At 48.0% G+C, this 23,825-nt stretch overlaps 3 protein-coding genes across 6 annotated transcripts in view; 1 reads left to right on the top strand and 2 right to left on the bottom strand.

The window, feature by feature from the left end:
* SPHK2 (sphingosine kinase 2) overlaps positions 1-4,584 on the bottom strand; it is a 41,000-nt gene extending 36,416 nt beyond the window's left edge. The window contains exons 1-2 of the mRNA XM_048516734.1: positions 4,361-4,584; positions 2,812-3,538 (exon numbers count right to left, since the gene is read on the bottom strand). Of these exons, the coding sequence (XP_048372691.1) occupies positions 2,812-3,235 (424 nt within the window). The 5' untranslated portion in view covers positions 3,236-3,538; positions 4,361-4,584. The remainder of the gene's footprint in view (positions 1-2,811; positions 3,539-4,360) is intronic.
* A 2,473-nt stretch (positions 4,585-7,057) lies between these two features.
* On the top strand, positions 7,058-13,646 carry RPL18 (ribosomal protein L18). Its single transcript, XM_048518075.1, has 7 exons — positions 7,058-7,178; positions 8,939-9,025; positions 9,369-9,476; positions 10,670-10,768; positions 11,309-11,432; positions 11,528-11,597; positions 13,510-13,646. The coding sequence occupies exons 1-7, from the start codon at positions 7,176-7,178 to the stop codon at positions 13,583-13,585; spliced, it is 567 nt and encodes a 188-aa protein (XP_048374032.1). The 5' UTR covers positions 7,058-7,175; the 3' UTR covers positions 13,586-13,646.
* Positions 13,647-14,713: 1,067 nt separating this feature from the next.
* LOC125445174 lies at positions 14,714-20,925 on the bottom strand. 4 transcript variants are annotated; one of them, XM_048518074.1, is made up of 5 exons: positions 20,837-20,925; positions 19,919-20,048; positions 18,817-19,061; positions 17,863-18,412; positions 14,714-15,579 (listed from the first exon to the last, which is right to left on the bottom strand). In XM_048518074.1, exons 1-4 carry the CDS (start codon positions 20,861-20,863, stop codon positions 18,212-18,214), a joined length of 603 nt encoding a protein of 200 aa, XP_048374031.1. In that variant the 5' UTR covers positions 20,864-20,925; the 3' UTR covers positions 14,714-15,579; positions 17,863-18,211. The 4 variants fall into 4 exon arrangements, with proteins under 4 accessions (XP_048374031.1, XP_048374029.1, XP_048374028.1 ...); XM_048518072.1 differs by lacking the exon at positions 20,837-20,925 and adding an exon at positions 20,755-20,831; XM_048518073.1 differs by lacking the exons at positions 14,714-15,579; positions 20,837-20,925 and adding an exon at positions 20,755-20,831 and having other exon boundaries at positions 17,839-18,412.
* Positions 20,926-23,825: the final 2,900 nt, after the last annotated feature.

The following is a 23,825-nucleotide window of genomic DNA, read 5'->3' as shown; positions in this document are numbered from 1 at the left end:
TTTGAGTCTCCTTACAGGAGAGAAAGGGGGGAAATAAATCCAACTCTTCTTCTTCTTCTTCTTCTTCTTCTTCTTCTTCTTCTTCTTCTTCTTCTTCTTCTTCTTCTTCTTCTTCTTCTTCTTCTTCTTCTTCTTCTTCTTCTTCTTCTTCTTATGAACCTGATCAAAAACCAAGATCTTGGATTCCGAGACGGAAGGTTCGGGTGCTGTGGGTTCCAGACGGCACGCAAGGAAAACCCAGGGGAACCACCAGCCCATGTTTAGCCAAGAAGCGTACTGAGACAGCACAGGAGCTGCCGTAGATTTTTCTCTCATGGAAGGAGTTCTGGCTTCCACAATCACAGCAGCCATGACAGAAGGCACGCCAAAGAAGAACTCAAGTCATCAGTCATTATTTCCTCCCATGCTTTAAGCAAGATATCTACCTTTCAATCTAATTCAAAAAACCATCACTTAGATGGCAATTCATCTTTCATGATTCCCCCTTTTTGAAGTTGAGTAATTGACTTTCAAGGACAGACGTTCCGGGCACGGCAGAAATGGGACAGCAGGTTTGAAATGCTACCCGCACAAGGAATTAGTGGCACGGACAGTTTCTGCCACAGATAGGTAGAACTGGTTTTCTGTTTGCTCGATCCAAGAGACACAATAGTTGATTTGTGCCAAGAGTGCCTCCAGAGAGAACCCTGCCATTCCAGGAATAAAAGTCCACTCCCTGGACAGCTTCATCCCAAAACAAAAAAGCGGCACTTGGCCCAAATGTAAAATGCTACGACTTAGCTGCCAAACGGGTGATAATTTTCTTTAAATGAGTAACTCATTTAGTGAGTGGAGAAGGTGGGAGAAGTTAAGAATTCTGGGAGCTCTGCAGCATAGGTCCACTACTTACAAAAAAAGGGAACAGGTCTCCTGCAACACATCTAACCCCCAGCTGAGAGGAGGAGGAGGAGGAAGAAGAAGAAGAAGAGGAGGAGGAGTTTGTATTTATATCCCCCCTTCTCTCCCGTAGGAGACTCAAAGGGGCTGACAATCTCCTTGCCCTTCCCCCCTCACAACAAACACCCAGTGAGGTGGGTGGGGCTGAGAGAGCTCCGAGAAGCTGTGACTAGCCCAAGGTCACCCAGCTGGCGTGTGTGGGAGTGCCCAGGCTAATCTGAATTCCCCAGATAAGCCTCCACAGCTCAGGCAGCAGAGCTGGGAATCGAACCCGGTTCCTCCAGATTAGATTCCCCTCTAGGAAGTTTCATGGAAGTCTAGACAGAGCGATAACTGAAGCAAAGGTGGCTGCCCCCCACTACCAACCTTGAACTTTATCAAGAAGGCAAGTAGATCATCTTACAGTAGAAACTGATTCAGATAACATGAAAGACAGGGTGCAGCTTAGCCCATGACCATCTTTGCCAAGGCCAGAGAACAGAGGGACTCTTTTGCTTCTTCGGCAAGGGCACTGGATTATTCCGAAGGTTTTGAAATCGAAGGCTGCTTGATCAAGATGGAGAGCTAGTTCCTGACGGTGGAAGCAGGAGTGGGAGCCGTTGTTTCTTGACGATTGGGAATGAAGGAAGTTAGGGCAGATCTACACTTCTGGCTCAGTTACACGGTAGAGTCCTACCACTATAGACAGCAGGCGGGCAAGGAAGTCACATCCTGGAAGGCTCTCCTATTTAAAAGGATCCCCGCATGTAGAAATCTAACCTAGAAGCCTCTGCCTGATGTGGCACTCTACCATAGGCAGGAAGGGTTTTCGCTATCGAACCAATAAAAAATGTAACACACTTTTGTTCTGAGGCGATACATAGAATCATAGAGTTGGAAGAGACCAGAAGGGCCATCTAGTCTAACCCCCTGCCATGCAGGAACACACAATCAAAGCACTCCCGACATGGGTTCATCCCGCCTCTGTTTAAAAACCTCCAAAGGAGGCTCCACAATTCTCCAAGGCAGTGAATTCCACTATCAAACAGCCCTGATGGTCAGGGAGTTCTTCCTAATGTTTAGGTGGAATTTCGTTTCCTGTATCTTAAATCAGCGATGGCGAACCTGTTCGAGACCGAGTGCCCAAACTGCAACCCAAAACCCACTTATTTATCGCAAAGTGCCAACAGGGCAATTTAACCTGAATACTGAGGTTTTAGTTTAGAAAAAACGGTTGGCTCCGAGGCGTGCGGAGTAAGCTTGGTGGTAGTCGGTGGCTTTGCTTTGAAGCAACCATGCAACTCTTCCAACGGGTGAATCACGACCCTCAGAAGCAAGCCCCATTGCCAGCAACCGAGGCACCTGTTGGTAATACTTTACTCCCAGGTAAAGAATCGCGCTTTAATTCTTCGCATGAAAATCAGTGGTGTTTAACAGCACTTTACAGGGTTACCTACTTCCCCAAAACTAGGTCTTAGGTTTAATGCTAACAATTGAGCCCAGCGGCCCAGGCCAGCCTAGATGTGGGGGTGGAGGCGACTCTGCTTGCGCGTGCCCAGAGAGAGGGCTCTGAGTGCCACTTCTGGCACCCGTGCCATAGGTTCACCACCACTGCCTTAAATCCTGTACCTCTAGTCTCTGAGGCACCAGAAAACAAGCTTGTTCCCTCTTCAACATGGCATCCCTTCAAATATTTAAACGTAGCTATCATGTCCCCCCTTAACCTTCGATTCTCCAGACTAAACATCCCCAGCTCCCTAAGCCTCTGTTTGTAAGGCATGGACTCTAGACCTTTTACCGTACTACGGAGGGCTCTGCAGTTTGTTGAGATTCAGGAGTCCTTGCTTCATGGGGCAAAGAACTCAATAATTAAAGTGTTACATAAAGCATTTTTACCTGTCTCACTTGAGATTGGAATCCCCATCACCAGGCATTTGATGGCAGCTGCCCATTTCTCTGCTGTCTCTTGGTTGCCCGTGTAGCATGCGGCACCATCCACCTGGAAGGTCCTTGCAGTCCGCTGCCGTGCCCGGCCGGAGCCCACTGCTACTTTCCGTTTCTTCAGCGGGTAAGTGTAGACACAGAAGTAAGCCGACTGATCGGTGAGTGCATGACTCCGCAGAGTGTGACACCCCACCACATCAACCAGGTGCACCACTGTCCGGTGGTCCGAGTCCGGCTTTGGCACCAGGCGCTGAATGTGGAGCTCTGTCCATGTGAGGCTGAGGACAAACCGCGTCCCTTTGGGGGGATAAGCCCCAAATTCCCCATGCAGCAGTGTTTCGGAGCCTTCCCGACACACCTCCAGAGCCAAACTCATCTTGCTGTGGAGACCCAGCTTTGCGGTTTAGTAGTCTTCTTTCTAAAGCGCCCTTCAAACAACAGGTTCCAACAGAGCGCAATCTGTCTTCTTTCAAGGCCTCTCCCGGCGTTGTGGATTTGAAGAGCAGGATTTAAAGTCTTTTAATTTCCATGCGTTTTTCCTGAAGCCATTACGTGAACGGCGCAGCGATTTAACCGAGAACCTTCTTCCACGGCAGAAACATCCACAGTGTCTTTCCTTCCTTGTATCAAGTTTCAAGAAAAGACACAAAACTCCCAACTCCTTTCACCTCACTTTGCACTGTGGAAAAAAAAAATAGTTGTCCGGGTGACATTTAAAGTCCACAGGAATGAAAACCAACCTACCTGATCTTCTAGAGATTTGGAATGACGGGCACGGAAGAAACAGTAGGCGGTACTATCCCATAGGAACCACCTGAGAAGAAAGCTTTCATAGAGCAAATTCTGTACGGATTAGTAAGACAGGTGTCCAGATCTAGAGCCAGAAAGGCTTGTTTTCAGCAAAATAATTTTACCCCTAGGCAATGAGTTCAAACATTGACCCAAGTTTTCCAGACTGTGGAACTCCCATCAAACGGAGTGAGTCACAGACCCAACCCATTTGTGGTAGCTTCCACATCTGCCTTACAAGATTGCACAGCAAGGCTCCCCCCTACCCTAGAGGTCAGAAAAAGGGACAGGAAGTCTGAGTCAAAAACAGAACAAAGGATGCTGAGGCAGAGTTGTCTGTTCAGCTGATGCTGCAGTGCGAAGAGAAGGAAGAAACGAGCCAGGGTGGTCTGCTGGCCACAGGTCCTACACTTCTGTTGAGCAACAACTGTTTGTTTAAAGAAAAGAATAAAACAAAGATCGCACCAGCTGGCGGGGGTCGTTTAGTTCAACTGCAGTCCCCACGCAGCTTTGATTTCGCCTCCAGCTCCTGTTGCACTGTACATCTAACACAAAGGATTCAGGGGTCCTCTTTTAAAAAAAATCCCACTCCCCAGTTTTTCACACTGGATATGGGAAGAGCGAGAGGCTCGTGGTTGGTGCCCAAATATCTGAGCTGGACTGGAGGAGGGAGAGAGGCTCAAAGGCTTGTTTTAAAAGACACCCAACTCACCCCACATCAGGCACCTTTGGTCCAAAACTCACAAGAGGAGCAATGGGGGTGGGGGGAGAAGCCAGCAGGACCTCCAGAGGGCTTTTGCAATACCTCTCGGACATCCTTTAATCTCTCTCTTCGCACTGATGCCTTTTCTCCCTGCACGCCTCATTCCCCTCCACTCCGTTCGCTTCCCTCTAATTCTTTCACCCTTCGCCCTGTTTGCTCCACTCTCTTTCTAATGCTAAACCAGGAAGTGTTCTATTTTTTACCTGGAGAGGAGGGCATGGGGAGGACACAAAGGGGCGGGGCGGGGCTCCCGCCAGCCAATCAAAAAGCAGCGAACGCGTACGCGGAACCAATCAGAAATCTCATCCCTCTCCACCTTCGAAACGAGCATCACACCTTGGGGTCGGCGACGGCCATCTTTGGTAAGGGCAAAGTTGTAGCGAGGCAAACTAAGGGACTTCTCAGCTAAAAGGGGGGAGGGGGAAGCCGCTCTCTAGTAAACATATCGAATAACATGAGAAAGGACGCGTATCCAAACACTGTTTAAGGATATGTGCTTATTTAATTAAAAGGAAGTGTTTCTCCCTAGTGGTCAGGAATCGCTGGCTGTAATGGCAAGGTCAAAGCAAAAAGAGACTTCATTCTCCCGCAAAAGCCCACGGCAGCCATCTTTAGTGATGGAAAAAGACTGCCAATTCTGTCCCTAGAAATCATGAGGAGTGAAGACCTGGCACGGCTGCTCTTTTTAACGTTTCCCTTCACTGGAATGATCAGGGCGGCCATTTTAAGTGTGGGAAACAGGGAGCCCGAATCTCGCAACGTCCTCGTGTTTTTTATTTTTTTGGCCATTTTTGATGTGGCCAAAGTATGGCACTTTCAAGGGCTTCATAACTGCTATCATCCGTAGTCGCCATTTTTGTTATGGGAACACAGATATTATTGGTTGATTGGCTGCTTCTCTCTGCAACGAGGGAGCATCTGAAGAGCCAAACAACCGATTTCAGACACAGGCAACCTAGATAGTTTTTGCTGTCTGTAATCCCTAAACAATATTCGCAATATTTTCAGCAAATAGTAGCAAAGAGTTTCTGTGTGTCTGCATAACACAGCTACACAGCAACCAATCACTACCTTTTAATTGAATGTGTATGGTTTTGAAACATCCACAGACAGTGCCAGATTGATCTATAGGCTCAACAGGCGGAAGCTGAAAGTCTCAAAATCTAGGCTGCATGGCATTGGTGTAAATGCCACTTAAGGTACAGGGAAGCCTTCAAAGGGAAGGAATAGCATCACTGTGGGCTTGCTAGCCACAGCACAGCATGCCTCTTAGCAGGTGGCATGGCTGTGCCCTGACTGTGCCGACTCCGGACCCAGCTATTGCACTGTCTATCAATTTAGACTGGAGTATTTTGTGCGGTATTACAAGGTGAAGCTGACGGCCAGTTGTGAAACTCCTAACTTTTTAACCAGCAACGTCTGCCACAAACAGAGAGTCACCCATATCCTCTTGCTAGAGAACCCATGGGTCCAATAGGACAACTTTGAGAAACATGCATGCTCGTTTTTACTCGTCATTGGGTGGGTGATACATTCTGCAGCCAAATCACAACTATAGCAAAAAAACCCGGGTTTCTTCATTACTTTCAGGGACCACACAGTGCCTGTTAAACAGAGCTGTTCCACCAGGCATTTGGTTGAGGCTGTTGCATCAATTGGCCTTCACATAACATCAGCCAGTCTCTCCTCAGGAAAGTGGGAGGCGGGGGGTGGGGTGGGGGGACAATTTGTGAGGAATGACACCAGATATAGGATTTAGTGTACTGTAGTGTACTGTACTGTAGTTAGTGTACTGTATTTTAATGTATTTAATTAATTTATTTTATGGTAATGCTCTTCCTCCAGCTATTCAGGCCCTGCAGGACCTTGGAGAGTTCTACAGAGCCTGTATGACTGAGCTGTTCCACCAGGCTTTTGGTGAGGCTGGCTGCGGATTGGCTGCCCTCTCATAAGGCCCTGCCATATTTTGTCATCCCTGGCAGTGCCCCATATTGGTTCCATCTTGGGCGCTGCCAGCTCCTCCTGGCCTTCAGGCCGGGTGCCACCAGCATGGGGTTTTAGACTGTTGTTATCTGATTTGTTATGCTGCATATTGAATTTTAAATGTTTTTAGATGTGTTTTAAGTAATTTATTGGACATTATATTATATTGTGAACCGCCTAGAGCCCTTCTGGGATGAGGCGGTCTATGAAATCCAATAAATAAATAAAATGAATAATGTATTTATTTTAATTTGTATTTTAATGTATTTTATGGTAATGTATTTATTTTAATTTGTATTTTAATGTATTTTATGGTAATGTATTTATTTTAATTTGTATTCTAATGGATTTTATTAATGTATTTTATGGTAATGTATTTATTTTAATTTGTATTTTCATGTATTTTATTAATGTATTTTATGGTAATATATTTATTTTAATGTGTATTTTGATGTGTTTTATTAATGTATTTTGCTTAATCTTAAACAGAGACCACCCTGAACCCTATGGGGGAGAACGACATATAAGTTTGATTAAATAAATAAATAAAATAAACACGTCAATTTTATCCTGACGGGAAAAATAGTATATAAATCCGGAAGTTTAATGTACTGACTCTCTAGCACGTCGAAAGGGAACTTTCGGCCTGGGAATGACCATAGAGCGCACAAGTCCCGCCCCTTGCTTTCACTGTCGTCGCGTTTCCTTCTTTTTTTTCCCACAACCCCGCGCGCTCGCGGCCTCTTCCTTTCTCTTCCTTCCAGGCGTCGGCGGCGCTGCCATGGTGAGTCCCCGGGAGGGGCGCGCTGGGAATCGGTTGCAATCCTCCCCGGGGAGGCGGCGGGGGCCTGGGCCGACTCTTCGGCGGGGCAGAGAAGGGTCTGGAGAACCCGGGGAGGCGAGCAGTGGCGGCGGGGGCCTGAAACTGGAAAGGCCGGGGAGTCTTGGAGCGAGGGGGGCCGCTATTGCAAGGCTGTTGTTTGGGCCTAGCCGCGTCGCAAGCCTGGCTTGGGGTTGGGGATGTGTTTGGAGGAGGAACCTCCCGGGGCCGGTTAGAAGAACGGCTCACGTCCCCCTTTAGGCAGTAAACAAGACGTTAATAAATGAGAATCCCGTAGTCTCTCGCAGTAGTAGTAGTAGTGATCATAAAGAGCGACAAGTTAGTCGCATGAGGTTGTCCAGAATGAATGGAGTCTAAAGTTGCACGTTTTCCATTGTAAAAAGGGGGAACGAGTTCATTTATAACTAGTGCAACTCGTGCAGTCCCTTTAAACCTATTGAAATCCGTGGGTTTGGAGATAGCGAGTTGCAAGTGTTCCACTTATCAAAAGGGAAAACGAGTTCATTTATAACTAGCGCAACCCGTTATAAATAGGCTGTTCGGAATCCCTTTAAGCCTATTGAGATCCGTGGGTTTGGACCGGAGTCACAAAGTAACTGCACGGTGTGTTGCACTGTGATGTTAGTTTGAATAACATTGGCTGTCAGGTGGGACGCCTTGTGTGGAACGGTTGGAAATATTCAGGATGGGAATCAATGAAAAGAGTGGGATGCAGGAGGCCAGGCATCTTCTGTGGAGTTGTATGATTGTCATGTTGGGATGCGTGTCTTCAGCAATGACAGAAGCGTCGTCCTCCTTTCCTTAGTTTTATCCTCACAGAAGCAGATTGGGCGGACAATGGTTTTGGCTCCCAGCAAACTTTCAGGGCAGAATGGGGGACTACCTCAGCGACCAGTGTTTTAGAATCTGCTTGCAATAGGCTGGTTTCTACCTCAAAACACCCCATTGCTTGTATTTTAATTTGCTTTAGCTGTAGATCTGACAGATTTGTATTGGCTATTAGAATTCCTGTAAATTTCATTTTTGTTAAGAGGTTTCCTTATTTTCCTGATCCCTGTAATTACAGAATTGCTTCCCCTCGTCCCTTTTTGTGTGAACTTCTGATCAAGGATTGTGTGGAGTAACAGGGTGTTGTCTTTAGCAGTGATGTGTGTGGAACTTTTAGGATTCGAAGGGCTCCATAGTTCCACCATGGCCCCTCTGTAAGGGGGAATCACTTGTTTGTTTCTTTTTATGGGTGAGGACATGAATCTTAGAGGCAGTAGTCAGTTTGTGGTGTTGCTGCAGTGTGGTGGGGATAGGGTCCACTTGAGATGGTAACCATTTCAAAATAGAATCATAGAGTTGGAAGAGACCACAAGGGCCATCCAGTCCAACCCCCTGCCATGCAGGAATACACAACAAAAGCACTCTTTGACAGATAGCCACAATTGTTGCTGCATCTTACCATCAGACACAAAGTGAAGATTTTTGCAATGTGGTGGAATTTTCTGCCAAAGCAATATACCTAAAAATCTGCGTAGCGGCGTAGCCAATCAGAAGGCTTCCTGGGCAAAAGATCCACCCGCTTTTTCAAAACACTGAGCAGGTGCTAGGAAAGGCTGGGGTACCACATTGGTTTAGAGCAATACAAAGTAAAATATCCGGTCCAGAGATAACTGTCACTTTCTCCCTGACTAATGGTTCTTTTTTCTTGGCACCAGGGGGTCGACATTCGCCACAACAAGGACCGGAAGGTTCGGCGCAAGGAGCCCAAGAGTCAAGATATTTACCTTCGTCTCCTGGTCAAGGTGAGAACTGGGTCAATCCGTGGGTATTCAGAATTGACCACAATTCTTGGTGGACATCTCAAGAAACCTTTTTGCCCTCTCTCCATCCTGCATTTAGCTGTGCTAATTTTGGGGGGGAAGGCAAACTGAGATCCATGGGAGAGGAGATTTTTATCTAATGGAGTGGGAGAGGGAGACAGAAAAAGAGAAAACAAGTAGATTATATTTGAGAGGCTGTGGTTCTGCTAAAAGTCATTTTGTGGACTTATCAGGAAACTGAAAGCAATCTAGTGGACTTAATTGGGGGAAAGGGCTGGCCAGGGAGGAGTCTTAAGGGAACTAAAATCCTCTGCTACCACCTCAGCTCTACAGATTTTTAGCTCGACGGACCAATGCGAAGTTCAACAAAGTGATACTCAAACGTCTCTTCATGAGCCGCACCAACCGACCTCCACTGGCCATATCCCGCCTGGTGAGTGCTGACGCCGGTTCTTTGCTCTGTTTTCTTCCCCAGTTTCACAGGTGCTGTAAGTTGCATAATCATTGGATGTCCTGAGCTCCAGGAACAAAATACTCTCAAAAATCTGTAAGGAGCCCTCCCCTGCTGCAAGTCGAAGAATAATCAGAGCCTCTCTGGGTGTAACTGAGTGGTTTAGACCATTAAAAAGGTTTTAATAGTGAGTCAAGGCAGACAGAATGGAATGGGGAGAAGGCTGTGAGAAGGAAAAAGAGTTAGTATTGTGTCTCTCCCATTCTCCCAAAGTCTGTCTTGGTGACAGGATTTTCATTAGGCCACGACTGTGGAACTAGGTAGATGTTCAGCTCGTCATATCGTGTGAAGTGGCAGCCAAGAAAGTCAATGAAATCCTGGGCTGCATCAACAGGAGTATAATTTAAACACTTGAAGGAATGTCATGTTGAAGATGAAGCAAGCTTGTGTTCTGCTTCTCCAGAGATTAGTGTGAAAAGAAGAAAACCGTGTACCTTCCCCTTTTGCATAGCATGGAGGACTCTCCAGAGAATAGGACATGAAGCAATGGATTCAAGATGCAGGAAAAGAGATTGCACCTAAACATCAGGAAGAGCTTCTTGACGTGAGGGCTGTTTGACACTGGATGACTCTGTCTCGGAGTGTGGTGGAGTCTCCTCCTTTGGAGGTTGTCAAATGGAGGCTGGATGGCCATCTGTTGGGAGTGCTTTGATTATGTGTTCCTGCATGGCAGGGGTTTGGACTCGATGGCACTTGTCTCTTCCAACTCTATGGTTCCATAAATTGGGTCAGAATTTGGGTGGGGAGGGTCCCTTTTTCTTTTCCCAGGCTCATCATCATCATCATCATCACCTTTAGGGGAATTTTAAATTATGGGACGCCATCTGTATTTTTATCTGTATTTTACTATATTTAATAGAAAGGTTAAAATTTGAGCGCTGCTTTTAAATTGAGGAACAGTACTGTAAGTACGGAATTATTATGGTTTATTGTTTGTATTTCTGTTGTGAACTGCCCTGAGCCCTCCGGGGGAGGGCGGTATATAAACTGAATGAATGAATGAATGAATAAATGTGCAACAGCTGAGTTTGCAGTAATGCTTGTGTGACTGCTCTCGCTTCTATTAACAAACGCAGCGGTGCGCTCAGTGGTCATTCTTGCTCCTCCCTCTCCAGATCCGCAAGATGAAGCTTCCAGGCCGGGACAACAAAACCGCTGTGGTGGTGGGCACAGTGACAGATGATGTTCGCATCCAGGAGATCCCCAAACTGAAGGTAGCCTGGCCAGTTGCGGAAGAGCTGACTTAAGAGGGAGAAGCAGAGTGACTTAGGCTTCAGAAACTGGGTTTTGGATAGGTCTCAAAGCACATGATGTGCTCATGATTGTAGAAGAAGATGAGGAGTTTGGATTTATACCCCACCTTTCTCTCCCGTAAGGAGACTCAAGGTGGCTTCCAAGCGCCCTTCCCTTCCTTTCCCCACAACAGGCACCTGGTGAGGTGGGTGGAGCTGAGAGAGTTCTAAGAGAACTGTGACTAGCCCAAGGTCACCCAGCAGGAATGTAGCAGTGCAGCAACACATCTGGTTTACCAGATAAGCCTCTGCCACTCAGGTGGAGGAGTGGGGGAATCAAACCTGGTTCTCCAGATTAGAATCCACCTGATCTTAACCATTACACCACGCTAACTGGCTGCGTATTGTATCCCCATTTAATTGGGTGCTGGTTAATAAATTTAAATGTTTTCAAAAACAATGCCATAGACAGATTTGGGAACGCTCACATTTTACAACTATTTTTTTCTCCCCTTCTACAAGATTTGTGCCCTCAGAGTATCCCAGGGAGCTCGGACACGTATCCTGAAATCCGGCGGACAGATCATGACTTTTGACCAGTTAGCTATGGCTGCTCCGAAGGGCCAAGGAACTGTGCTGCTGTCTGGTGAGTTGGGTGGGAAGCTGGAAACCTCAAGTGAGAATCTCATTGGCTGCTGCCTGCTGCCTTTATTGACAGAAACATCTCTCTTCTGCTTGCAGGACCCAGAAAGGCCCGTCAAGTTTATCGGCATTTTGGCAAGGCCCCTGGCACCCCACACAGCCATACCAAGTGAGTATACCTTGATGACTCAGAATGCCACGTCTGCTTTCTCCATCTACTTGCATTTGCTTAAGGCTGTGTAAAACTTCAAAAACAATGTTTAAACAGGTCTTTTGACTTGTTTTAAGCTGTGCAGTTGTTCAGTCTTCTGTTCTCCTGGAATAGTCTCAGTTCCAGGGTCAGACAACATTCTTTTTCTGGATTTTGACTTCATTTAGGACACCTCTTTTGTCTGCTTCCTCCAGTGTGGCGTAGTGGTTAAGAGCAGGTGCACTCCAATCTGGAGAACCGGGTTTGATTCCCCACTCTGCCACTTGAGTTGTGGAGGCTTATCAGGGGAACCAGATTAGGTTTGCAGTCCAGCACATGCCAGCTGGGTGACCTTGGGCTAGTCACAGCTTTTTGGAGCTCTCTCAGCCCCACCCACCTCACAGGGTGTTTGTTGGGGGGGGGAGAGGGAGGGAGGGAGAGGAGATTGTAAGCCCATTTGAGTCTCTTTACAGCCGTGGTGGCGAACCTTTGGCACTCCAGATGTTATGGACTACAATTCCCATCAGCCCCTTCCAGCATAGCCAATTGCCATGCTGGAAGGGGCTGATGGGAATTGTAGTCCATAACATCTGGAGTGCCAAAGGTTCGCCACCACTGCTTTACAGGAGAGAAAGGGGGATATAAACTCTTCTTCTCTAATAGAGTCTCATAGCACTTCTAAGTTGTTGAATTGATCACCAGCGAGTTTTCCAGCATTGCTTAAGGTTCCTTTATCCACCCTGGGCATGCGAGCTATAGCACTACCCTTACTGGGTTAGATTAATCTGCCTTTTTGACTCATTCTCACCCAATTGTGTTTCCTCCTGGCCTGCATGGGTTTTGTACATGCAGGTCCCATGATCCCCAGCACAACCTGTTTTGGGTGAGCAGAGGGGACCTTCAGAGAAAAAGCTTGGATCCCACCCACTGTTCCCAAGCATTCCTCTCATACTAAATAAAATTAAGATCTCGTATCACGTTTTATTTTAAATATTTCCATTTCACTAGCATTGCCGAAACGGCTGGCGGAAAATATACAATGAGGAAGGTCCACCAATTACTAAAATGTTGCAAGTTGACCATTAAAAACATTTTTTTTCCTTTTAAACTTGAGTTGTAAACCGCATTACCCATTTGATTTAAGGCAGAAAAGACATACAGTACACACGAAAAACACATTCTGAGTCTCTTTTAGTTAAAGAATGTATAAGAGGTTGGTGACTCCGAATCCTGAAATTTGTATTTTCTGTACTTTCTACACTGGTCCCGATGGGATTGTTACACCTTTTCAGTTACAAAAATATTTATATCCTCCTTTCGTGACGAATGCTCCCATATGGAAGAGCTCCCATATGGAAGAGGCAGTAACTAATTCTTGATCCTTGCTTACACATTTGAGTTTGTATCTGCACTTCTCTTCTATATCCCTTTATTTTAGAAAGACAGTGAGACATTTGGTGATTTAGTGTCATTTTGTGGTTCAGAATTTCTCATGGATTCCACCACATGATGAAGCCTGATGGGGTGGTATGAAATCACCATCACCCCAGCCACCTTTCATATCTGTTGTCTGGACATGCGAGTTGGGTGTAGCTTTGGACTACAGCTCCTCAGTAGCTTTTGGCATATAATAGACGCTATCACTGGAAATTTGGAACTGGAGAGGAGCAAGATTTGAACACTTAGCTCTTAGAAGTACAGTTTTAAGAGGGTTAGAATAGCTGGCAGTCTCTTGCAACGAAGGAAGCTGAAAGAGCTATGAAGTCTGATTTTGTGGGGCTTTTGAATTCTGGGGCTCTTACAGGTCTCTGCTTCCCCTCTCCCCTCCATTCCTAGCCAATCCACGTTTGTGCCACTGACCCCCCCTTTCTTTTTACTTGTGTCTTTCTAGGCCATATATTCAGTCCAAGGGCCGCAAGTTTGAACGGGCTCGAGGTCGCCGTGCCAGTCGAGGCTACAAAAACTAGTGCTGTTTCCAAAGGAGGTTGAAGATGCAGATTGTGAATCATTAAAACCCACATAGTGACACCCCGTTATTGTTTTATTTGGTAGAAAGGCTGTACCCAGAGTCTCTTGCGTCCCAACAAAGTGCAACTCCCAGATGTTACTGGGTGAACGTTTTGTGTGAACTTCGTAGTGACCACAGATTTGGGGGATCTTCTCATTATCGTCCCATGATGTTTACCTTGCCAAAATAGTTGGAAAGGCTCTGGACAAGTATCAAAGGAAATGCAAAGTGGGCGAGAAACCTGGGAAACAGTTTCCAGTGTAGGAACTTGGAGAGTTACGAGTGAAAACGTGGAAGGATGCTGTTACCTAGGTGGGCAAGCAAAACCTCAGGCTGATCATCTTCCCACCCCAGAGAAGTCCTCTGATCCTTTCAGAGAAATGATTGTCGGCCACTGAGATTTTAGTGCAAAAAACAGATGGTATAAAACAGTGGTTCTCAACCTTTAGGGGTCGAACGACCCTTTCACAGGGGTCGCCTAAGACTTTCTGCATCAGGGTTCTCCATCTGTAAAATGGATAAATGTTAGGGTTGGGGGTCACCACAACATGAGGAACTGTATTAAAGGGTCGCAGCATCAGGAGAACCACTGGTATAAAAGATTAATCCTTGCCTGCTTTGAAAAGAAACTTCCTGTAGGGCAGGGGTCTGCAACCTGCGGCTCTTCAGATGTTCATGGACTACAAATCTCACCAGCCCCTGCCAGCATGGCCAATCCATGAAAATCTGGAGAGCCGCAGGTTGCAGACCCCTGCTGTAGGGGAATGGGGCGGGGGGAGGGTGAATACAACCATTCCTGGGAAGGGAACCTGCATTCCCAGCTGACCCCAGATGCTTATGGAGCAGTGGTGGCGAACCTTTGGCACTCCAGATGTTATGGACTACAATTCCGATCAGCCCCTGCCAGCATGGCCAATTGGCCATGTAGTCCATAACATCTGGAGTGCCAAAGGTTTGCCACCACAGTTATAGAGCATAGGTGTCAAACTCGTGGCCCTCCAGATATTGTGGACTACAGTTCCCATCCTCTGCAAACATGCTGGTAGGGGATGATGGGAACTGTAGTCCACAACATCTGGAGGGCCACGAGTTTGACACCTGTGTTATAGAGTAAGCGGCTGAGAAGGAAGTGTGGTCCAGTTCTTGGCCTTCAGGGAGACTGGGTGAGTCTGCATTTGGGGTGTCAGGTTCCTGTCAGTTCGTGGCAAGGAAAGTAGCAGCGAAAGAAAAGGCAGTGATGCAGCACCAGCCACACAGGCCTCAGAGGTGAAGAGATTCCACCACGGCAGGGGACAGTCATAGCAATTGGTTGTGGTGGGTTTTCCGGGCTGCATGGCCATGGTCTGGTAGGTCTCGTTCCTAACGTTTCGCTTGCGTCTGTAGCTGGCGTCTTCGGAGGTGTATCAGTCTTGGCAATCCTTGATGGAGGTTCTGTGCAATGGGAGGGAAGTATCCCGGCAGCTCCTCCCCTTAGCCCAGCCCCATGGGTTCGTGCAGCAGGCAGGCGAGGTAACAGGAAATGGTCCAGGTGTCTCGCCCACCTGGCTCTCCGGCGTTCTGAGGGGTGGGACGACGCTAAGCAGGAAGCGGAAGCCGAGGGCTTTGTCCGTCAAGCTGCGGAAGCTCAGCACCTGCCTTTTGGTTCCTTCCTGCTGGGCCGACAGCTGCACAGGGCCCGCCTGCAGGAACGGGGGCAGGGACGCCAGCTCCTCGTCGACTCCCGACCCAAAGGTCATGTAGCCGCTGGGGGCAGCCACAGCGTAGCCAGGGACGGAGTAGCGGCTCCTTGGGCCCCAGAGGACATCTCCTTTGCTCCTTGTCCTCCCCTGGGCTTCGAACAGCAGCTGCGTACAATCCAGGGCTGCTACTCAATGGGCATCGTTGTGTGTGATGGAATCGGCCTCTCTGTGGCTTGAAAGCTTCCACGTAGCGCTGGCTGCAAGCAACTGGGATCTGCCAACGCGGGAGGGAGAGGAAGCATTCATTTGTCACAATCCAGGCCAATCCAATGGACACATGCTTTTATTAGAAGAGTTAAGTGGTCTGTGGAGCGTGCCAATGGGGAAAGGGGTACAACAGCCAGCGTGGTGTAGTGGTTAAGAGCGGGCAGATTCTACTCTGGAGAACCGGGTTCGATTCCCCACTCCTCCACCTGAGTGGCAGAGGTACTTCATATCTGGTGAACCAGATGTGTTTCCGCAAGACTCCTACATTCCTTCTGGGTGGTTCCTTGTGTTAACTAGGATAAGCTGTTTTCCAGAAATTAGGAATCCATAATTTATCAGCTCGCTTCGTCAGCATGGCCAATTGGCCATGCTGGTAGGGGCTGATGGGAATTGTAGTTCCTGAACATCTGGAGAGCCGCAGGTTCCCTACCCCTGGGCTAGTCACAGTTCTTCGGAACTCTCTCACCCCCACCTACCTCACAAGGTGTCTGTGGCGGGGAGAGGAAGGGAAAGGAGCTTGTAGGCCGCCTTGAGTCTCCTTACAGAGAGAAAAGGGGGATATAAATCCAAAACTACTACTCTCAGTTCTGTTTCAACACAGAACAAGCTCCTGAAACAACATTGGGAAAGGGCACAGGTCTGTGTATAGAAGGACAGAGTGGTGTAGTGATTAGAGCAGGGGTCCCCAAACTTTTTAAACAGGGGGCCAGTTCACTGTCCCTCAGACTGTTGGAGGGCCGGACTAAAAAAAAACTATGAACAAATTCTTATGCACAAATGATTGTAAAATGTTTGATTTCACCTTTCAGCCTTTCTGTCATGGTCTATTTTTAGAACAGTGACCAAAGTATGTCAAGTACAGGGTGGGCTCCAAATATTGTTGGGGAGGCTGTGGAATACCTTCCCCTGTAAAAAAAAAAAAAAGCAGAACTTTCCCAATGAAGCATTCCATCTAACCCAGGATCAGGTATCTTCCTGGGCTCTTTCCTCCCTAGCAGCTGGGCCAGAGCTGATCTGGCCAGCCTGGCTGATGCCAATGGGAGTGGAGGCGGAACAGAAAGCCTGAGAGCAACACACATGGAGTAGCCGAGGAGGGAAGGGCGGAGCAAGCTGCTAAGCCACGTGTAAGGTTTCTAACTCTGGGTCAGAAAATGCATGGAGATTTGGGGGTGCCATCATGTAACTGCAATCAATCTGTCATAGCAATGGGTTCTCTCCTTCCCTTGAGCCCCCACTGCACATGAATGGAGCCATTGCTGCCATGCCTGGCGGGCCGGATAAATGCCTTCAGGGGGCCACATTTGGCCCCCAGGCCGTAGTTTGGGGACCCCTGGATTAGAGCGTTGAACTAAAGAGTTCCTGGTTTGAATCTTTGCTGGGTTACCGTGAGCCAGCTGTACATTCAGACTAACCTCCTTCACTAGATGGGTATGAGGGTAAAAATGGAGAGCGGTAAGAGAACGTCTCCATGAAGGAGAGACATGCCATTTCTAACTTGACCATAACAGCAAGACATTTGGAACTGGAATTCAGCCTGGCAGGAAAAGGCCACAGGAGAGACTTCCAAACTGTCCATAGTACACAAGTTCCATGTATGTGGTGCAGTGCAATTCTGCACCTGGGCCAGCAGGAGGCAGTGCAGGCCTTGAGCAGAACCAATTCCAAACCACTGACCAACAACTGCATTTGATAACCAGCTGCTCAGTTGGAAGCAGGGAGGGCCAAGAGCCGGTGTGGTGCAGTAGTTCAACCCAGATCTGGGAGAACCAGATTTGAATTCCCACTCTGCCACTGGAGCTTGCTGGGCTAATCGTACATTTTTAGTCTAGCCCGCTTTGCTGGGTGGTTGTGAAAATAAAAGGAGAACACGAACCACTTTGCATTCCATTAGAGAGAAAAAAATGGAAACATACATGAAATCTAGCACATCCTCACCTGTTCCAAATGGTTCATACTCCCTTTTTTGGGGGTGAGGGGGGGTGAGGAAGCCATCTCTCGACAACTTGCGAGCATCCCTCCCTTATCCCCAGGGATTGTGAAAGCGCAGCAGGTCTTAGATTTCTAATCCAGAGCCCAGACCTGTGGTTCCAGGGTTTCAGATACTATGGACTGTTACATTCTTCATCAGCCCCTGCTGTGCATGGCCAGGGGCTGGACGTGGGAATTGTAGTCCATGAACATCTGGAGAGCCACAGGCTGGTGGCTCGCAGACCCCTCGATCTTAACCCTTCTACATGGCTCTTCTCTCCACTAGAGGGGAGAAGAGCCCTCCGGTGCTCAATCCACTCACCTGTTTCAGCTTCCGCTCCATGCATTCTGTCCAGCCGAGCCAGTAGCGGGAGGCTGTGGACTCCGAGATGTGGAAGCGGAAGGCCAGGTCTTGAAGGAGCAGCCCCAGCCGCAGCCGGACAAGCACCAAGAAGACCTGGTTGTCAGGAGTGAGGGCGCTGTGGCTCCTGCGCTCCAGACCCTCTTCCTGCCTCGGGCTATCACCGTCCAGGAGGAAGTCCAGGAAGGCTGTGAAGCGCGAGTATTCGTCAAAGCCAGTGTAGAACCTCAACTGTCTGCTGTTCCCTTCACAGCCTCCCATAGGGAAAAGCCCTCCGGCGGTAGGCCTGGAGCCTTCCTCCTGCCCTCCCTCAAGCAGCTGCCTGCTCAGGAGAAAAGCACAGTAGCCCCACTGGCGCCCAGCTCTTCGCGGGAAGCTGCCGCCCGCTGACTCCAATCTCGGTCCTGGCCGCAGCGCAGGTTCCGGGTTCTCTGCTTCGGAGCTGGGAGACGTCGCCTCTGGAGCTCGGGCAAGAAGAGTCCAGCTCTCCCTCACTCTTTTCTGCCTTCTCCCTATGCGCGGAAGGAAGAGAGAAAATGTTACATAGTCATCCTTACCACCACCTCGCCAAATATTCTGCTGCACCTGTCGAAGACTTCCCCAGCTGGCTTTTGTGGGTTGTCTGCAAAGCCGTGGTCTGGCGGCTTTAGCTCCTTACATTTTGCCTGCATCTGATCTCTGAAGATGCAGCTGACCTCTGAAGATGCACCTTGCCGTGCAGCTGACCTCTGAAGATGCACCTTGCCGTGCAGCTGGCCTCTGAAGATGCACCTTATCTGAGGCCAGCCGCAGATGTGGGTGAAATGTTAGGACCTGAAACCACCAGGCCACAGCTGCACAGCCTAGAAAACTCACAACAGCCATTCTACTGACTGTCTCTCACCATCCTCTCTTCAGCCCTTTTCCTCTCCTCACCTGGAACGCCTGGCATTCTTTCCGGCTGGCTTCTAGAGCCCCTTCCAGTCTGAGGAGCAGCTCGCTCTGGCAATGAACCGTCTCTTTCGATCGGATCACCAGGTTCTTCAAGGAGGCCGCTTCCTCGGGGATGCAGTAGGCGCTGTGGTCATGCAATGCTGCCAGCTGGGGGCTGCCCTCCTCACACAGCGACGAGCTGGGATTTTGTGCTGCTAAGACTGAGTCACCGAGGCCACAGTGGGTTTCTGCTTGGGAAGAGACGGGGTTAGGAGTGCTTCGCAGCGGCGCTGATACACTGAATTTTCTGCACGAAACAGCAGGCTGGACAGTAGAAATAAATGCAAGCTTCTTCAACTATTAAGAGCCAACCAGAACCTAGCTGTTACCACAGACGCGGCAAACTTTTTATTAGCTGCTTCCAATCAACGGCTGTCGAGCTTTGCGAACAGCTCAAAGCGAATTGTCAACTACATCCCTAGCAGGGAATGTTATTATTGTTTTTATTTATTACTTTATGCTATAGCTTTTGAATGTACCTGAGTACCACCTATGTTGTATAAATTAATTCCAATTATGCCAATAAAGATGTCTGTCTGTCTGAAACAGCAGCTGGTTCCCTCTCCACGGTGTACCCTGTAGGGGACAGTTCGGGGTGGGACCACGGCTTAGCGACAGGATATCTGCTTTGCATGCAGAAGCAAGTTGTGGCTTCTGAAAGCTTACACACCGCTGCTAGTCTTCACGGGGCATGAGCTGCTTTGTAATTACTTCATTCACGTCTGAAGGCAGGGGTTCAGTTATGGTTTCCACTGTTTATGAACTACAATTTCCACCTGCTTGCCAATTGGCCAAGCTGGCAGGGGCTGATGGGAATTGTAGTCCACAAACATCCAGAGGGCAGGAAGTTGGAGACCCCTGTCTTAAGGCATGGGTTTGGTGAATGCAGCATTAAAGTCTTGTGTTCTGTCTTCCATGCTCAGGGCTTGGCTCTCCCAGGGATAGGAAGGATCCTGTGTTTCTCTGGAGGTCTATGGCTCTGCTCTGGTTGCCCTCCACAGGACCTTTCCTTTCCAGAGAAGCCATTCAAGGGGAGGGGACATACCGGGGGCTTCCTGGGCCAGCAAACATCGTCTTCTCTGCTCCCTCTTCCTGCTACTCTGAGCAAGGCTTCTTGGGACTTCCAGCTCCGGTCCATAGTGGGCAGCAGAATCCCAGTCTGCTTCATGGCATCCCTGTCAAGAGGATAACAGGAGGGCAGGTGGCAGCATCTTAAGGAAGGGGGGGGGAGTGAAGGATCCATCTGAAACCTGTATTTGGTTAGGGTTAGGGGCTCTTCTGTCACCTGACTGGTGCCATCCCAAAACAAATTTTAAAACTTTTTAAAAGTCAGCTTTTGAAATTCGTTAACTTAAAAGTGCCAGATTGAGAGCCTGGAGAAGTGGGGCGGGCCTACTTCACAGGGTTGTCGTGAGGATGAAATGAGCCTCATGCTCCGTGGAGGAAAAATGTTATGAAAATGAAATTGTATCTTCAGGGTCTCCGCAAGCTCCAGAAATTAGAACTACACCCCATCAGCCTTTCACCAGGATGGCCAATTGGCCATGCCACAGAGCTGGGATGGGAATTGTAGTTCCTGAACATCTGGAGAGCCGCATAGTCCCTACCCCTGATCTATACTATAGGTAGTGGACAAACTGGCGACTCTCCATTAGATGCTGGACTGAGCAGCCTTATCATCCCCTGCCAGCATGGTGCTGGCAGGGGATGATGGGAACTGTAGTCCATAACATCTGGAGGGGCGCGAGTTTGACGCCTACGATCAATAGTATACATTTTAAAAGCTGAGCTCCTGGAATCAGAGCACAGATGCAAAACAGCTGCCGTCCCCCATTCCCCCACACTAAATTGCCGCAACGAAAGAAAGGTGCACACGCAAACCCGCAGCATCATTGTCGTCTGAATTTGAAGGTAAAACGCGAGGCAGGGTTGGAGCTCCATATGTGCTTCTATTGCTCTTTACCTGGCAGGAAATGCGGTTGATCGCCATCGCGCCCGTCTGCAGCCTCGTTCCCGATTCAAAATGGCGTCCGGTATGAACTTACCCTATCCCTGGAAAGGGGAGTTCGGTGCGGATCGATTCCCTGAACAAAGATGGTGGCATCGCCTTCGAAAGACTTGATCCTATCTAGTTTCGCCAAAACTTGGGTCCTGGCTGCTACATAGAGCAGCTTCATTCAGGGATATTCCAGCGGAGGAGATACCTGTATTAGGAAAAGTGTCAGATATTTCCAAAACCAGGCAAAAAGAAGCACCTTTCTTTTCTTTCATGCCAGCGATGCCCAGATCATGGACCACAGGCTAATTTGTGTTAGACAACAAAGCAAAAACCACACCATATCTCTCGGGGAGACCACAATTCCCTTTCTCCCCATTCTTGTATCTTTAATGGGTCAAATTTGTCCCACTGACACTAACAGAAAAAGACTGGCCACTTACATCTTGGCACACCTGGCTGACATGAAAGGCACAGGTGGTGAGCCAGTAAACAAACAAAATGCTGCCCCGGGCCCAGTCAAGAGTATGAGGGATGGTACAAGTAATTGAGCTCAGTCCCTCGCTCCCCTTTGGTGGAATTAATGTAATTCTTTGTCAGTGGGACTGATAATAATAACGCTCATAAGCTAATTCCAAAGGGTCCGTTTTGCCAATGGTAAACCTTTCCCCTGATCGAACAAACCAAGACAACTCCATTGCACCCAAAGCAGATTCCACCATTAACGAAATACCGTGTTTCCGCGGAAAAAAAAGACAGGGTCTTGTATTAATTTTTTTTCCCAAAGATGGGTTAGGCTTATTTTCAGGGGATGTCTTATTTTTCCCCATGATTTTGCACTCCACATGTGACCAGATCAGCTGCGCTGGGGAATCTGTAACTAGGGCTTATTTTTGGAGTAGGGTTTATATTTCAAGCATCCTCCAAAAATCCCGAAAAATCATGCTAGGGCTTATTTTCGGGGTAGGTCTTATTTTAGGGGGAACAGGGTAGAATCTTGCAGATCGGAAGGGATGCTTTTAAAAATCCTTTCCAATTTTACATTTTCTTTTAATCTTACATTTTAATCCCGTTTTAATCTTATCAATTACTATCACATCTCATTGACCGGTGAGAGATCAGATGCTGGAAGGCCTCTGATAAGAGAACATGGTAATTGTTATTTATTAGCTCTTGTTTCTGGGCTTCGGTTGCAAGAGGTTTCAGGAGGGAATATGCAGTTGTGCTGAACTTTTAGGAGGGATGCCAGCCTCCAGGTGGGACTCCGGGATTCCTTGGAATTACAGTTCATCTCCAAACTACAAAGATCATCTCCAAACTACAAAGGATTCCTTGGAATTACAGCTCATCTCCAAACTACAAAGATTGAATGATTTGGAGGGTGGATGCTATAGCATTGTACCCCACTGTAGTCCTTGGCTTCCTCAGGTTCTATCCCGGAGACTCCAAGAGTTTCCCAATCCTAACTCCTGGATTCCTGAAACACCATTTGTGAGAAGGAGCAAACTGGAGCTACACTTGAAAAATCAGGCTGACTAGGAGAGGGAACAGCTCAAGAAGAAGAAGAAGAAGAGGAAGAGGAGGAGGAAGAAGAGGAAGAGGAGGAGGAGGAGGAGGAGTTTGGATTTATATCCCCCCTTTCTCTCCTGTAGGAGACTCAAAGGGGCTTACAATCTCCTTGCCCTTCCCCCCTCACAACAAACACCCTGTGAGGTAAGTGGGGCTGAGAGAGCTCCGAGAAGCTGTGACTAGCCCAAGGTCACCCAGCTGGCGTGTGTGGGAGTGTACAGGCTAATCTGAATTCCCCAGAGAAGCCTCCACAGCTCAGGCGGCAGAGCGGGGAATCAAACCCGGTTCCTCCAGATTAGATACACGAGCTCTTAACCTCCTACGCCACTGCTGCTCTACACCTCAACAAGAGATTACGAGGAGGAGGAGAAGAGTTGGATTTATATCCCCCTTTCTCTCCTGTAAGGAGACTCAAAGGGGCTTACAATCTCCTTTCCCTTCCCCCTTCACAACAGAGGCTGAGAGATCTCAGAAGAGCTGTGACTAGCCCAAGGTCACCCAGCAGGCTTCATGTGCTGGAGTGCACAAGCTAATCTGGTTCCCCAGATAAGCCTCCGCAGCTCAAGCAGCAGAGCGGGAAATCAAACCCGGTTCCTCCAGATCAGAGTACAACTGCTCTTAATCACTACGCCACTGCTGCTCCCTTCGGAAGCCTCCTTGGGTTACTTGAGGGCTCTGCTGTTTGCTGTAGCCTGGGAGGAGTTTTGCCCCTTGGCTGTGCTTCTGACTAATCGCTGATCGCTGGAAGGCTGTGCTTCTGACTGCTCGCTAAAGTGCTGGAAATGAGCAATGACAAGAAGGTGTTACCCCATTATTACTACAAGAACTGCAGCTACAATTACCACAAGTGCGAGAGAAATCTGACTTTGACTGGTGTGATTGGCCCCTTGAATTAGCTTCTTGGGAAATTATTACTTGACTGCCTCCATATAGTGTCTCTTGAGCTGCATGGTACTCATTGTTTTTGTTAGTGAAAATGGCTAGTATGGTTCAGGTTGATTTTTAGTTGTTAATTCGTAATTTATGTGATTTGACTCATAAATGGGAGTTATTTTTAGGTTTATGTGTTTTTGTTTTTAGGTTGATTTTTGCTTCTTTAACACTTTCATATTTTATCAACGGTACATATATAGACATGCATAAAACACTGTCAAAGAGAAGATCAAGGAACCAATCGAGAATGGATGAATATTTCTCAGGTGTTAACTCATTATTGTATGATATTCCCCTTAAGAGCAAATACGAGATCTTGGGATCCTTCAGCAATCCTCTTCCAGAGCAATATTTGGATAATCAGGGTAGAAATGAAATTTCTTCTGAACAAGGGAGCATAATTTTAGCTCTCTTACAGTGCAATTCTGGGGAGAGTTACCACAGTCTAAACCCA

This window comes from Sphaerodactylus townsendi, linkage group LG15 (genome assembly GCF_021028975.2).
Source record: "Sphaerodactylus townsendi isolate TG3544 linkage group LG15, MPM_Stown_v2.3, whole genome shotgun sequence".
Lineage (NCBI taxonomy): Eukaryota > Metazoa > Chordata > Lepidosauria > Squamata > Sphaerodactylidae > Sphaerodactylus > Sphaerodactylus townsendi.
This window is presented reverse-complemented; position numbering and strand designations above follow the sequence as displayed.